Here is a 16829-nt window from a genome sequence, read left to right as displayed (position 1 = left end):
GGATGAGGCTGCAGCTTTGGCGTACATTTAATCCAACATTCGGGCAAAGCAGGACACTGCATGTTTGTCATTCGAACACGGCACATCTTTAGGGTGAAAAAAATTTTTATTTTGAATTATTTCGACGATTAATGCAAATCCATCATTTCTTCCCCCCCACCCCCCGTTTTCGACTGATGGGAGATCAAGAGGCGAGGCCTCGTCTCATCACGCATTAATTTGTCTGATTATTTATGAAACCCCTTGTATGGCCTTCTGAGCTCGCCGCATTTGGCAGGGAACGTGTTGGGGGTAGAGAAGGAAAGAGCCTTAACATCTCAATGGACCACTTTTTGTTTAACTAAAAGCTATTTTTATTTTACCAGGTAAGGTCCACTGAGCTATGTAGCTCTTTTTCAGAAGTGACCTGGTCACAAATGAAAGCTCAACGAAGTGGCTTATGGAGAAATTTCTAGCAGCCAAATACTACTCTAAATGCATGTTTCTAAACGTGGAAGGGAAAATCGGAAGACCAGGAAAAAAATCCACACGACCACAGGGAGACAGACACGCAAACTCCAAATATTCAGCAGGACATTCAGGGTTGGGATCGAACCCACGATCTCCTGCATACCAGGCGAGGGAGTTACCTAACACCTCGCCACTTGCTTTCACATCGGGCACACACACACGCACACACACACGCACGCACACACACACACGCACGCACACACGCACGCACACACACACACACGCACGCACACACACACGCACACACACACGCACGCACACACACACACGCACGCACACACGCACACGCACGCACACACACACACACGCACACACACACACACGCACGCACACACACGCACGCACACACACACACGCACACACACACACACGCACACACACGCACACGCACGCACACACACACGCACACACACACACACGCACGCACACACACGCACGCACACACACACACGCACGCACACACACACACACGCACACACACACACGCACACACACGCACGCACACACGCACACGCACGCACGCACACACACACGCACACACACACACACGCACGCACACACACGCACGCACACACACACACGCACACACACACACGCACACACACACACACACACGCACGCACGCACACACACGCACACACACACACGCACGCACACACACACGCACGCACACACACACACGCACACACACACACACACACGCACGCACACACACGCACGCACGCACACACACACGCACGCTTAAGAGGCATGATGCACCACAAGCGCTCGTCCTCAAAATGGGCGGTTGTGTGTATCGCAAAATGTACAGTTAATATGTGAAAACATGCAGCCTTGATGCTGTGCAGACACGGAGCCGTGGCTTTTGGGGGGGTAGGGGGGAGTCTCAGTGGGAAAAAAATACCAAAAGAAAGCCCCCCCCCCCACCGCTACGCCGAGATGCTCGGCCGACAAGTCAGCTGCGTTGAGAGGGGGCTCCGTGTCTCCTCTTCAAGTTTGGAGGCTTGAGTGTAACTCCCTAAAGAGCCGGCTGCCATTTCCCATTCGCACACCCGTGATTAATTTAAACAAAAGCACTTGAGCATGCTCTTGTGTGATTCAAACTCCCATACATAGGCCGTGCGAGGCACGGTTGCGTTGAGTTATGCAAAATGTGCGAGTCGGGCAGAAACTGAATCGAACAACGGAGGATAAATCCACAAAATGTCCCTACGATTGCCAACTTAGCGAATGCTCTGCGTAGCAATTTACGGCCAAACTCTTTTTACAAGAGGCTGAACAAGGAAAGTACTTAACACCCTTAGCCATACACGGGACTATGTAACCCGTTCTTTCTGAGGACGAGGGCTTGACCCAAGAGCAAAAACGTAAACGTGGCGATCGCGAGCCTCACGCCCGAACAAACCGCGCGCACGTGGAAATGTTTACACCCCCAAGAATGTACATTTGTGCAGCATGCCGTTTTGCGAACTTTACACCGGCAACACCACGCAACGCTTCTCACAATCCATTACGGGCTGCGTTTTCAGTTGATTTAATAAGTCAACAAAGCTCGCAGCGCTTTTCTCAAGCGGAATCAGCCAAACACGAGGCAACGGCACCTTCACCCCCCCCCACCCCAAATTTACAGCCGTACACCTGGGAATACACGCTGACGACTTGTTGAAATGCAAAACACCCCACACGGCATGGCGCAGAACTCGGGCATATGCAGCCGTGCACGAATTATCCACGTACGCAGGCGAATGCACGCGCACACAGATCGGTGGTGCGTTCCAAGACTGCGTCGGTTGACTGGCCAGCCTGTGCTGATACGGGGTTGTGTTGACAAATGCAGGTTTTCAAAACTCGTGTAATATTCAAAACCGTGGTTCAAAACCCCCGGACAATTTGTTCGGGTCAGTAGGTTTATCAGATAGTTGTATGCGGTGTGTGTATGAGTCTTTTGTAACCGCCGGGGACGTAGTAGCACACTGGCACCGTTGTTTTTAGCGAACGGCTCGATCAACGATTGTTCACAGCAGCCAGCAGTATGGCATGGGAGAGCCTCCAGACAGCTTCGTGGTGTTAATTTAAAACCGTGCAAAATCACGAGATGCTCTAAGGCACCGCCGATGTTAATAGTAAGGTTACATAATGCCGTAACATGAATGCGTGTGGTGTTGCACCATTCTCATATAGCGCAAGGCCATTAATTTAAAAGGGTGTAATTTTTGAGAGACAGGCGTAGTTTTCCAGTAGGGGTTGATGTGGTTTTCCCCATTTGGATACATGAGATAATTACGAATGTATTTTTTTATTTAGAAAAACCTAGACCGCAGCGAAGGCACGCACAGGCCTACTCGTTTTCGGATAACGTCGCCGGGTATTTAACATCCACTCTGAAAACAGAGGGCACGTGTTTGATTTTTGTGTTTGTTTACGTTTAACACGCCCGTTGGTAGAGGCCGGTGCGTTGGGTGACATGCTCGATAAAAAAAACATTTTAATCTAAAATGATCATCAGCCGGCAGGGGCTTTTCCTCATTGACCAAGAAGGGGAATTGAAGTGCAGGTCAATGAGATGTGTGAAGCGGCAATAACAACCAACAATTTGCCAAAAAAATGTTTTACACGAAGGAACAGGGGATTAGGTTTCACCAATGAAAAATACATTTTAAGTGCAAATGCGCTGCGCATGGCGGTTTCAAAGTCACGAATGGCTCACTTTCCTTTTACCATCACCGAAATGTGTCATTTCCCCAGACAGAACGGGACGACTATCGCGCCAACAAGCGTGGCGGCGTTTTTGTGGACAGAAAATAGGGAAACGTATTTGTGGATGATTTTTCTCTCTCTCTGTTTGAACTGATAACGGAGTAAGCAGCGGTGATTACGAGGTGCGACTGCCACATGGGACACCTGAAACATCACAATCTATTTAGCAAAATAAACGAAAGCGACTATTCACAAAAGACAAACGCCATTTATTTTCACATTTTCAATGAACAAAATCCTTTGGTATATTCTATTAACTTACTATACGTGTGAATACGTAGAGTACACATATATATTTTTAAAAAATGGCTAGTGTGCACCGCATATTATTGCAGAATATAGTGCACAGAGAAGTCATATGAATACCGTGTATGCGCCCCAAAGAAGTATATCCAGGCGAAGGAACAATGCATGTCTGTGCTGGACCCAAGCATAATGAAAGCAAGCTTCAGATCCGAGCAAAGGCCGCAGCTTTTCTGGCGTTGCCTTCATCGGGGCAGGGGGATCGGGTAGCATTCACTCAAGGTTACACTTTGTCAGATAATTTTAACTTTTTTTCTGTACTTCGCCACCGATTCATTACGGCCATTTAAAAAAACCTGACATTTGTTTTGGCAACAAAATGGTCCAAAATAAACGTGATTAATTAAGGCACCCATGTCATCGACGTATTTTCTATTTCAGAACTTAATACGGAAAATTGGCTAGGTCAACTATTTTTTTTAAATGTGGCTTTTGAAATATATATTTGTACATATGATCTGCTTGTTTCTCGGCAAGGTTCGTTGAAAGCTCTAAACGCTGCATATTTTTGTCTAAAATTGTGCTCTGTGGTAATTGGCTGTGCATTTTAATCACACGTATGTACACCCCCCAACACATTCGCACAAACACATGCACGCCCATGTTCTCACGTTGGTAGAGATTTCTGCCAAACTGAAAGGACCACCTCCCCCACAAACCCCCCCACTCGCGAACAGAGGAAAGTTGCCATACGGGCAGACTTGCATCGTTCAGGATTTAGCCCGGTCATGAAAGGAATAGAATCATCTACCCACGCAGACCCTAAAGATTCAGCAGCTTTGCAATCGTTCCAGCAGAAGTATATAAAACAAGCTTCAGTAGCAAAGGTGAACTTCTGATCAAATATAAGATTTGGAGTGATTACATTTAAAAAAGTGAATTAGCCCTATCCGTCGGGCTAATTGGTAGGTGATATCTCTTCCAGATGATTGTTGACCATTCTAGTCATTTGGTTTCTGCAATGTGGCAAGAGTGGCAGCTGTGCTAGAGAATTATGTGCATCAACCCTTTCCCATTCCGAGACGACTGCAATTTGCAGGGTAGATCCCGATCGCCGCTGAAATTCGGAGACTGCTTTAGCGACATGAACGCACTCTACGATACAAACTGTGTCACACGCGCTCCCGCGTGGTCTTGTGTGAGCTCGGAACTGATAAAGTATTTTTTTTTTCTTCCGGTTGAAACGGAGCTCGAAGAAAAACTGATGACGTACTCGTGCGTACGTCATCGGAACGGGAAAGGGTTAAGAAGTCACACGGACGCTGGCGGTGATACTGATCAACAACACACCCACCGACAATGCTCCCGAATTTTGCGTGTCTCCTGCACACACGGGAGAACCGCAACACTGCAGAACCACGAAGGGCCCCCCCCACCCCCCATGCCTCTCCACATCAGCCCCGTCGCCAGGAGCTCAGAATCGGTGCTCCAACCTGACGGCGACGTCCCCGCGACCCGGGCCATCGGCCACGACCCGCAGCGGAACGCGGAACGCCACGCCGCCCATGAGGCACGTGCCGCTTGCCTCCGCGCAGTAAAACACGGCGGCCTCCAGCGTGATGGTCGAATCGGCACCGTCCTGGCCCCCACGGGACGCCACGAGCAGCGGCACCGTCGTGTCGGCCAATGGGCGCGACAGCTGGCCCCTGGTCGACTGATTGCCCAGCAGCCACTTGGGACCTAGGAGAGAGATATTGACAGTAATGAAATAAAAAATGTGACTGACCGGTTGTACGGTTGTTTGACGACAGCTGCCTCCTAAAGGCAATTGAGGAACTCAATAGGCAAGCCTCCAAGTAACGTGGGTGGCACTAGCTTCTTGATCTTGTGGGAGGCCACATTTCATCACACCGTTTGCACCATGCCACGCACTGTTCAAAACAATTGTTTGCGCGGTGTGGGAGTCAGTGGGCATGTCTCTCGCGTGGCGTAGCTAAGTATGAGCCCCCCACCTTCTCCGAGGCCTCTGACCGGTGTGGAAGATAGGGCCAAAATTCCCCCGAGAGGGGCTCTCTAGAGCTCCCTCTAGTGGAGACCCGATATAATACCTGCATACGCATGGCAAATACGGCCTCTGACCAATCCACACTGACAAGCATTATGAAGTATAGTCAAGTATGCGCCAGGCACTGCACGGTGAGTGGGAAGCCCTCGTACAGCAGTATGTTTATATTTATGTCTTCAGGGAAACGTATGCACTAAAAGTTAAAATAATAACTGCCCAGCTTACATGATCAATAATTACCGTTGTGAACATTTACATTAGATAATGTACTCGTACGGCAATGGTATATTCTTCGACAGCATTCTAATAGTCGATAAACATGATGCACAGATGAAAGGATTTTTTTTCATGGGAAAGCAAGCAGGGCACAAGGCTTGAGCCAAATTGCTTTCATCAGGACGCAGGGGGAAAATAAACAGAAACGCCGACTATATGGCAGGATTAGAGTTACACGGCTCAGATGTGGGGGCAGTTCATTGTTGAGAGTTCTAATTCAGACATATGCCCATAATCGAGCCAAATTTTTCAATAATCACAGCTGGGGGCTCCACAATGCTATACACCGGAGGGGCATCTTTAAATAGATTAAATCGGCAGTAATGCTGAAATACGCAATGAGATGCAATGCCGAAACTCTAAAGATGTCAACTGCATATACCTGAGATGTGTTAACGATTCACCAATAAACTAATCAAAATCAATGTAATGCTTGCGATCCAGGCATCGAATTGTGCGTGTATCAATTGATTAGTTACAATTGATGCATATAACGCAATATGGAATGTTACATTTGAGCTGATGGAAATTATTGAAGCACAACGAGGGAGAACATACGACATATCGAATATAAGAGAAATATAAACAAAGTAAAAAAAAATGCATGATCAGTTCGTGAAACAAATTGACAATTCGTTAATGCACGAATGGTGACAGAACCATGTGTGTACACAGTTGTTATCGCAACCTTTATATAATGTACTAATAGGGGTCACTAGATTGTAAAAAATAATTATGAATATATACGTACTTAATAACCTCGTACCACAGATAAGAGTGCCCGTCAACTATAGAGTATACATATGAGTTACGCACAAATACCCATACACACACAAAAGTAAATGCTGTACTGTATATAGATTAACGTGGATACATTCTTGCTGGCTGCGTGCAGCAATCTTGCGAATGAAGAGGCATGCAAGTTGTCCAGGCATATTTCGAGGTTGCAAATCGACATCGCATTTGCAGTGCAACAATTTCCTGCACATTCAAGAGCTGTGAATGGACCCCCTCCAACGTTGCCCGTGCGACTGCCGTGCAAAAGGAATCTAGCAAATTATTTTTCGGACAATTTCTGACGTATCATAGTAACACCTGGAATTTCCACTGGCACAAATGGTAGAAAAAAATCACATTAATCCGGCAAAGCCATTGAAGGCGGGCAAGCCACGAACCCAACAGCGAAACAAATTGTTTGGTGAGAATGTATGCAAGGCTCCAACAATGCGGCCAAAGCCAGATGGCTTAATCACATTTCATCAACGCCCATGTGCAGAACTCATCCGGCACAGTGGCCTCACTCCCTTGTTCCGAAACTACATTTCCATTTGCAGAGACATCCGATCCTCCACCGATGTTTAATTATTTACCCCTTCAGTTTTCTTTGTTGTTGCTATTATTGTTTGGACTTCTGCGTATGTTAGGTATGGTAATCCATTCAATGGGATCAGGAGTTGCTACATGTAAAGCACTTGTGCCTCCCTTTTGGATTTATTATCATCTTATTGTATTACCGTTATTATATTATTTTCTATACTTACTGTTATATATGTATATTGAGATTCTGTGCTCCTGACCAGAATGTAAAAATGTTGGTGATTTTTTTTTAAAGCTGCCCTTTCGATTTCAGTATTTGAATTACAACAAACAGCAGCCAATTTTATCACATTCCTTTGCAAACCGCACATTGTTTTTGTGAAACTGTAACCGAGGCACTCCTAAAGACACTAGAAAATACATCTGATGTACACTATTTGGGCACTCAAAAAGAGGCTTAGCTTACTCCTTTTCGCTCCCTGTGGAGCATAAAGTCGCAACAAGGCCACGCCATGTCGGATGGTCTTTAGCAGCTTTCTCGACTCAAAAAAATGGCAACCTCGCATTTGAGTTCCCACACCGCAGTATCGCTGAACGAGACAAAACAATGACCAATGTTTAGCAAAAACTCCAAAAAGCTATTTTAAAGAAAATAATAAACAGAATGATCGATTTACAATAATATTTTTTTGTATAGAATAATATTTTCAAGTATATACGTTAGATTCAATGTGCTTCAGCAGCGGCTTTGGTGCCATCTCTGTAACGGTAATAACATAACCTTAAAAAACGAACGTCTCGTGCTTGCACTACCTTTGCTTTTTAAGTTAAAAGGACATGCAAATATTCACACGCATCAGCAGCGGTATCATACTACGGCAATATTAAATTTGGTGGCCGGCACGTGGGCCGGCCCAGTGCGCGGTGGTGACGTCACCGCATCTATCTGCGTGATGACATCACGCGCATCCAACTGCGTCGATACGATTCGCGCGTCGCAGCGCCGACTGTCATAACGCCTCTTCCACGCGCACCCTCCACCTCAGTCGAGTGACCCGCACAAATCCGTGGCCAGTCCTGGTTTCTGTAATGACGAAAACGTCTTTTAAATCAATCGCAGTACCGCACAATGACGATTTTGAAAATACCTTAATTGAGCCATCTGTCAATAGGCATCTCGAGTGCGAAATAACAAGCAACCTATCATTCCGTTTCGACGTTCTTTTGCTCGCTGTCCCGGTCAGGTCATGGCCTCTGAAAAACACAAAATGTGTGTATTTTGAAATGGGAAATTTTTGTGAAGGTAATTTTTGGTCTATTGTTAATCCTTCCACTTTTATATGAAGAATAACAAGCGAACGAATAGTATTACACTGAGGACTTTTTGTTATATAAAAAATACGTATTCGCATGCTCTGCAGCTGCATTGTAATGATCTATAGTTCGAACTCTAGCTGTTTAGATGTGTTAACTCAATACATGGGATTATTTATTTGATTTAAGAATTGCCTATGTATTTTTTGCTGATGTCTGCTTGTCCCCTCATCCCACTGATCATGTTTATTTCACCCTATATCGCGTTTGTTCAACACAAAGTGTACAGCGTGGTACGCTCTTGTAGTGTGCCCTGAGGATCCGAACGGGTGGTATAAATCGTGGGGCTCGCAACGTTACTGCAAATGCCATGGACAGCGCACACAATTAGCCACGAGAATGGAGCCAAATTTCCTTCCATTCAGGACAAAAACATCGACTTCGAGCCACCATTAAATGAAGAAAACTGCCGTTCTTTGGGTGCATCAATAGAGCCGGTAAACTATCCACGAGGATCCAACAAGAAACCATTATGGGGACAACAAAAAAAGGACACTGCAAGGAATACTTGGATTCACAAAGTAACAGACTGGACAGACTTAAACAACTCCAGCCAGCTAATCTGTGAGAATCAGGACAGGGATAGGTGGAGGGAGATAAGTATGTATGCGTGTATGTTGAACTTCTTTCGCCCCTATACAAAGCCCACCGTGCTAATTGGAGGTGCGGAATGATGATCAAAGCTGCCAACACAGAGCCTGAACAACCTCGTTGCTAAAACCGGGAATGGGAGATAGGCGGAGATGGATTATCAAGTCCATTGTAAATACGGGTAGGTGGCATGGCAATTAAAGCAGAAAGCTCTTCATCGGAGAGTTGTGAGTTTAAATCTTTAGTCGGGCATTCACTCAGCCATTTATCCCTCCAGAGCTGACAAAACGAGTACAAATTTTGAGAGAAGCCAATTGTGCGGGCGTAGCACAGACCACATGCCATACGTGGAATTTCAAGCAATGGCTCAGAGCGCCTTAGACAGCTGACAAGCGCTGCCCCCACATTCGCTCGAGAGAGGCGGCGCACTTGACAGTTTGCTACGGGATCACAAGGTGCGTCTCTGCTTGCACACGCGCGCGGGGGATTCCGCGCACCGAGAAGTTGCCACGCGCTGGGCGCTCCTGCCGTGAGAGCTGCCCCCTCAGGGAGACTCAGCGACAGCACCAGCGAGACCACGCGCCCCACCGCCACCTCCACCGGCGGCGCCACGGCGTGCGTGGTGGCCGATCGCGACAGCAGCGACCGCACAGGGCCGCTGTCGGACTCCACTTTATCCACCTTTTCCGGAAAATGAATTGGCAACTGTCGGGGGGGGGGGGGGGGGGAGAAAAATACATCTTTGAGGGCCTAGGAGACAAATTGACAATCTGATGAAGTACTGAGTGCAGTTATAAGTCAGTTACATCTCAACGGGTCTTTTTTTGACAAAGGTTTGAGTGATATTGTTTTGTAATCACAATGCTACCTCACATGACCTAATATATGAACACATTTCTTTTTTACTATTACGTTTGGAATTGCGTGTGAAATGTGAATTATGCTTTTGCCTACTACGAGGTATTTCTGCAAATGATAAACTAAGCTTGTTGATAAAAGGACTATGGCTCGCTCTTTGCAAACAAAGAGCGAGCAGTGGAGTGGTTTTGCGCACTGCACTATGAACCCAAGCCACCTGAGTTCAATTCCTGGTCCATGCAAACATCCGTGGGAAAGTGATATTTGAACCGGTCCTGGGTCCCTCCATCACCAACCCACAATGATCGGTTCGGTAAAGTTTGGTCAAACAACTCCAAGATTCGACACGCCATAGAGAGGCCTTCAACCAGCAGTGCAATGGCAAAGGTCTGTAAATTATCATTATTATCATTATTATTACGAGTGTGCAAATGGGTTAAAGAGGTTATTTGGAATGAGTGACAATACCGTAAAGAGAAACAACTTAAAACATTTTCAAATCTACACGATACAGGTGGACGGTACAGAACACACCGGCATGTACGTATGTGCACGGGTGTTCATCAGTTCAAAAAAATGATGGGGTCAGGGGAAGGAAGGGGGATTAGTCTGCCAGATTTAGAGAAGATTAATGCCTCCAAAGCCACGTGTACAACTTAGATATACAGAAATCACAAAATAAGGAAATGTGTTCTCAAGATACCAGCGATAAATATTAGATAGGGGGACACTGATGGAAGCGAGTCCAAAGCGGGAGAAAAATCAAGCGTGAAAACGGACATTTTTTTTGCAAAGGCCTTACATTAATAACTCAGCCAAAACTATGCCACAGACACCAACGAATACATTTCAAGAATTCCTCAAAAACCGAGCCTTCTATATTTTGTCCGTTTTTAAAATGAATCACCAAGACCAGCAAATCCCATTTATCCGCCACCCCCCCCCACCCCCCTTACAATACCCCCCCCCCCCCACCAGCCTGCGAGTGATTCATGTCCCGGTGTTTTCACAAGAGTGCTCATCTTTCGGTCCAGCACCCTCCTCAAAGCCGCCTCACCAGTCCAAGCGCACCATACAAAACGATGAACTCTTTTGTCAAGAGACTCGTCACGCTTTGTAAACACGAACGAGATTTTCTACGCCCGACATCCCTGGCAGCGCCAATAGCAGCAATAGGTGGCGGTCATGCCTGTGGCCTAGCGTGGTGGTCGGCATGGGCCCTGGTGCGAGAAATGCAATGGGCCGCGCCCTCCTACCCCGATCCTATCCATTTATTCCCCTATTCATTTGTAGCCCGGCGTCCCCTACAACCTCTGTGCCCCAGCGTGGCCGAGTTGCACAGGGCAGCTCCCACCCGCCACGCTGGGCGACGCGGACACTCGACGGCGGCTCACCGTGGACAGGGCGCACGTGTCCAGGTCCACCACGCACACGCGGTGGTTGTTGGTGTCGGCGACGTACAGCACCTTCCCGCCGTCGCCCACGCACAGGCCGCCCGGCTCGGCCAGCGCGTCGCGTCCCAGCGGGGCAGCCGAGGGGCCGCCGTCCGGGGATCGTCCCGATCCCACCAGGGTCACGCACGCCCTTGTGCTGGGGTCCACGGCTTTAATCTCCACAGAGGTGAATGAGGAACAAGACGACGATAAAAAATTATATTAATAACTAAGCGATTGGCACGCGCTGGCAAGCGAGGGCCTCCCCATGCCGTGCGGAGTTTGTGAGGTTGTTGGTTCACACTTCACAACGCTGGTGAGCGCGGGTTGGTGAAGGCAGAGAGCGTAGACGTGGGAGCACAGAAGTAGAGTACAACGATGGCTTTTGCTGCACTGCCATCTGGTGCCTGCCCATCCAAGCAGTATCTGGGCTCAACTCTGCATAACTTCCAAGATCTAACAAATGTGGGTGCGTTCTGGGTGACTTGGTAATAGGCAATAAAATTATTTATTTTATTTAACCAGAAAGGCTCACTGAGTCTCAACACTCCATTTCAGGTGGATTCTGCATTAGGAGTCTTGGAAAATGTAATGAATTAGAGTTTGACACATTGGAAGAAATTCGAGAACCCGGAGAAACCAAACATATGAGGGATGAACACACAAAAGTTCCGCACAGATAGATGAAACCCATCGCAACAACGTCATCTCCTCGCCACGCAGCAGTTGAAGCCGACAACACCAAATACTAACCAGGCTCTAAAACACTACTTAGCTTCCGAGATGTGAAAACATCAGGTCTTGGAGGGGTAAACATTGTTCATCTCAACTCAAAAGCGAGTGACCTCTACATAGCGAGTGTTTCAAAAGTAGTGCAGATCCCAAGAAAGGGTTTGTATGGTAGCCACAAAATGTATTTTGTGTTGTTGAGTTGTATAGGTGAGAACATCCCGAGCAAACTTTCTGTTAACACATTGCATCAATGAGTTCATTTATAAAACCACATGTTTAAAATTGCAACGATAACAAAGCCAAATTAATCGCACATGCTCGATACACAATAAGAAATGAGAAACAAGAATGGGGGAGAGGGTGCGGGTACAATTGAGTTCATCAGCAAACACAATAAACAGAGAACATTCGTTTAGGTTGGATAAACCTCAGCAGAGGATCCCGACAATCACTGTAGAGTTGATGAAGAGACTATAAAAGGTATTAATACAAAATCAGATAAATGTCAGCACTCATTAGGTCTGTCAATGAATCCCACGATCTCTTGAGTCTATGACCATATATTAACCAACCACATATGCATTGCTCCACACACCCAGTTTATCCTAGGGCTCTGTATATAGCAAAGAGTCACTGAAGCACTGTGCTTTTCAAGCTTTGACATTGAGCATGTAACGGACGCATCAATTCATCGAGGTTTTTTTGGTTAAGTAAACACGCACCGAACGGTGTGAGAATCAATTTACTATGATTTGTACGCATTTTTATGCGAAGTACAAACTCATTTAACATTCAGGATAACGGAACAAACGAGATGGTAAAAAAAATACTTAAACGAATCGTGAACAAAATCGCAAAAGTGAATCATTAAATGCCTATTTTACATCCACGGTGAGACTGCAACAACTACACGTTTCATCTTCTTGGTTCTTTCGGTAAAGTCACGTAGAAGGGAAGTAATAAAATAATAAAAATAAAACATATTTTATTATGTTTTATTTTTATTATTTTATTTTATGTTTTATTTTTATTATTTTATTACTTCCCTTCTACGTGACTTTAAAAATAAAACATATTTATTACGTTTTATTTTTATTATTTTATTACTTCCCTTCTACGTGACTTTACCGAAAGAACCAAGAAGATGAATCCCTGCAGTCACGAAAGCTTTAAATCGAAATTTAACTACACGTTTGGCTCTCCGCTGTTTTTTTTCATCGTGTTGAACCAAGCGTGCATTGTTCGGCAAGATGTCTGACATTTCCCTCCTCTTAGCAGCTTACATTCTCCCTAAGTGGTGCACTCTCAAGCAGCAGGGCTCTCTACTCATCCGCCAGGGTCCCTGCGAAGCGTCCGGCTGTGGCTCGCATCCACCGCAAATCTCGAGCGTAGGAGGAGGAAAGTGCCGCAGGGCACACGCACGGCCCACCACATCCCAGGGGGCTTTACCCCCACACCGCATTATCCTATTACGCCCGTCAAACCCGACGAGAGGTGCAGCCTCTCGTGTGAAAATCTCTGAGCCAAAACGGCGCAGCTTTGAGATTTAAAAAAAAAGTTTAGACAGCAGCACGGGGTGGTCCGGCTCACAGGCCTTTGCAAACCGCTAAGCGTAAATCTTACCTCACATGGGCATGGCCCAACCAATATGAGAGTCTCTGGGTTTAGTGTCTAATGTCGAAAATTATTTTTTATCATACTAGTGGGCTGGGGCCCAAGGCTAATTTTATCTCTTCACCTACCACAGTCTTGGCCTCAACAAAGTTATTTTTTATTGCACTTCTTTGCGGAAGGTTACCGACTTGTGTAAAATGGTAGCTTGCATTCAAGCAGTGCATAAAAAATAAGACCTACAGTGCAATTTACAAGCTGTAAAAGCACGTTTACAGTTCTTCTTAAATCACAACATTAACAGGTTTGGAGGACACTTGCAAATTAATGATTACAAACCTTTCCCGTGTGTAACTCATTCCCACAGTACCACAACAACAGCAGTTCAGAAACTCAAATTGAAACTTTCTGCCACAGCCAGGGATGGGTCTTAGTGTAAAATAACACTTTCTCCTGCCCCCCTGCATTCCAAACACATTACTTGTTTTTTTCCAGCCAACTGCTTTCCCACTAAATTGAGTTGTATTGAGACGACCCCGTTGGGCACTTCAGTGGGAGGATTAGTGTGACAAGATTAAGTTAGCAGTTTTTGAATTGGTTCATGTTAGTTTGAAATTCAATTTTCTTTACATTTTAAAATCACCAATTTGCCAAATCTTGCAAAACCACTCAAGTGGAACTAACTTTATTTACCGTGTGCATGCAAAGAGGGCTTGCTCAAGTTCCTACGGCAACCTGAGCTTTTACCTGGGCTGACCTCGGAACAAGTCCTGATATGAGAGGCCAGCGACATCCCTCACTTAGTTCACCTTCAGGACCATGTTTTGTGTGAATAACACAGCGGAAAAAATACAAAATTTATATATTATAGCTTGTAGTCGCCTATTTTATCACAACCCAAGCCTGCCTTGAAATTGCTTGCAATTATTACTAAGGATTTTTTTTTCTATGTACATCGATTCCTCACCCTCCACACCCGTTCACAGTGGGTAGAGAGAGAAAAGTGGTATGGAAGGGCATAGCAGATGGGGCCAAACCCACAGAACATGAGGACACAGGCCCATGGCCTTAGTGCTGATCCTGTAAGTCATATGGGCAATTCCTAGGTCTACACAGCCTGATTCGTAGTGGCCATTGAAAAATAGCATTCGAAACCCAGCGTAAAGAGCATTAATGAATAAACTAAATAAAGAAATATTAATATTCGCCAGCCGCTCTTCCGACCACTGAGAAATTAACACCCCAGTGCCCGGGGGGGGAGTCTCACTCTCTGATGGTCTTAAATGAGCCACGAAGAGGGGACAGCCTTGCCATCTGGCCCGTAATGTACACAGCTTTGTCTTTAGGGCTTTTCTCATCGTTCCAACACGTTTCATGGATACCGCCGAAGACGCTGGAAGGCAGAGGATGCGGGCCCGTGCGACGCCTCACCTTGTGGTTGTAGGAGTCGGCCACGTAGAGCAGGCGACGCGACGCGTGCCACGCCACGCCCAGCGGGTGCTGCAGTTTGGCGTCCACGCCTTTCGCATCCACGTCTCCAAACGCAAACAGGTTCTGTTTCCCCCCCCACCACCACCACAGAGAAAGACGGTCGCTCAAACGATGCGCCATCGAGGTCATCAAAGGAAACTGTTGCGCAACTTGTGCACACGTGGAGCGGTTGCGTGGTGGTTAGCGCACTTGCGCTGCGAAGCTGCCAACCCGAGATCGATTCTCAGTCACGGCCAACATCTGTGATTTTTATAGCTATCTCTGGGCATCCCCTTCGTTGACCCAGCCTCACATAAGTACCTTGTGCGATGTGTAAACATTGCCACTCGGGAAAACAATGATGGCCGGGCATGGTGCTTGCCACCCACCCCCTTGTGTGCTGTGCTGACCTTCATAGGTACTCGCTAACGGGACTTGCCCGAACAGTCTGTCAAGGCTTTAGGGAATCTTTGTCTTGGCTAGAAATAACATAACGGATACATAGAGCCAAGGTTCAAATAAAATATTAAAAATGTCAGTTTAAATTACTTTATGACCTTATTCTGAAACTGTTCACGTACTTAAATTTAAATGAATGTTCGTTTCCGCTTCTATTCCTGTTCAGCCAAAATTATTTTAAGACACAAGATATGTTAAAAGAATATAAAACTTATTTTTGAAATATAGGGTTCCGAAAAGCTTACTAGTATTTCAATTTGCTTCATATTTATATGATCGGTTAAGACTGTTTAATCATGCACACACTGTAAGAAGATGTACAATATTTTATTTTTGGTTAACAATGAAGAGTAATTGAGAAATGCAGAAAATACGAATGCACTGCAATAACAAAAACAATATTACAACGTTATTTCTTCGTGCAATGAATACTGGCTATTTACTCCAATTTTTTTTCCAACAAAATCATGAAAAGAATCACATTATCATTCACAACCCGTATTCCCAGACATAAGGCTTGATAATAAGCGTTACGTATTCATCATTTGTTATGCTGCCGCCAGAAACAATTGGGCATCACATCCAGATGCACACCGAAGGTTGAATTGACCCAAAACACAGAGCCTGACGAATAACATTTCATTTTTCATTGCTTTGAATATGTATGGGTGGGAGGGAGAGAGGGGTGTGTTGCTGGGCTTTATTGCATGACTGCCTCCGGTTTTAGAAAGCAATTTTTTAACATGTCCCTCCATTACTTGTGATGAAACCATTTTATAGAACCATTAGCAACATCTGTATTTTACATTTACCCCTTGCTGTCATAGTGCCCATAACCACAGCATTAATCTTTCCACGCCTGTGCAATAATTCCTTTTTTAAAAACCCATGCATAAAACGTAGAAACTTTTATACAGGTGGCTTTTACAGCACTTTTTAATCCAGCTGTCAATCAACTGTTGTAGAAGTCCTCCCCATATCACGTCAGTCATGGGGATTGTTTGACCATACTTCACCATGCTGGTCATTGGAAGTTGGTGAAGCGATGGGTTGGGGGGGGGGCAGGACAGGATCGGTGCATATTTCACAGGGCCACTGCTGTTAGCCGTAGCCGGGAATCGAACTTGAGTAAC

The 16829-nt window shown here is 45.8% G+C and overlaps 1 protein-coding gene across 2 annotated transcripts in view; it reads right to left on the bottom strand.

The window, feature by feature from the left end:
* Window positions 1–3461: 3461 nt before the first annotated feature.
* NHLRC2 (NHL repeat containing 2) overlaps window positions 3462–16829 on the bottom strand; it is a 43051-nt gene continuing 29683 nt past the window's right edge. For both annotated transcript variants that reach the window (XM_078593039.1, XM_078593040.1), the window contains exons 9-12: window positions 15199–15321; window positions 11386–11601; window positions 9631–9838; window positions 3462–5250 (exon numbers count right to left, since the gene is read on the bottom strand). In XM_078593039.1, the coding sequence (XP_078449165.1) occupies window positions 4985–5250; window positions 9631–9838; window positions 11386–11601; window positions 15199–15321 (813 nt within the window). In that variant the 3' untranslated portion in view covers window positions 3462–4984. The remainder of the gene's footprint in view (window positions 5251–9630; window positions 9839–11385; window positions 11602–15198; window positions 15322–16829) is intronic.

Source organism: Lampetra planeri, chromosome 4, assembly GCF_965212315.1.
Source record: "Lampetra planeri chromosome 4, kcLamPlan1.2.h2, whole genome shotgun sequence".
Classification (NCBI taxonomy): domain Eukaryota; kingdom Metazoa; phylum Chordata; class Hyperoartia; order Petromyzontiformes; family Petromyzontidae; genus Lampetra; species Lampetra planeri.
Note: the sequence above shows the minus strand (reverse complement) of the source record. Positions and strands in the feature narration are given on the sequence as shown.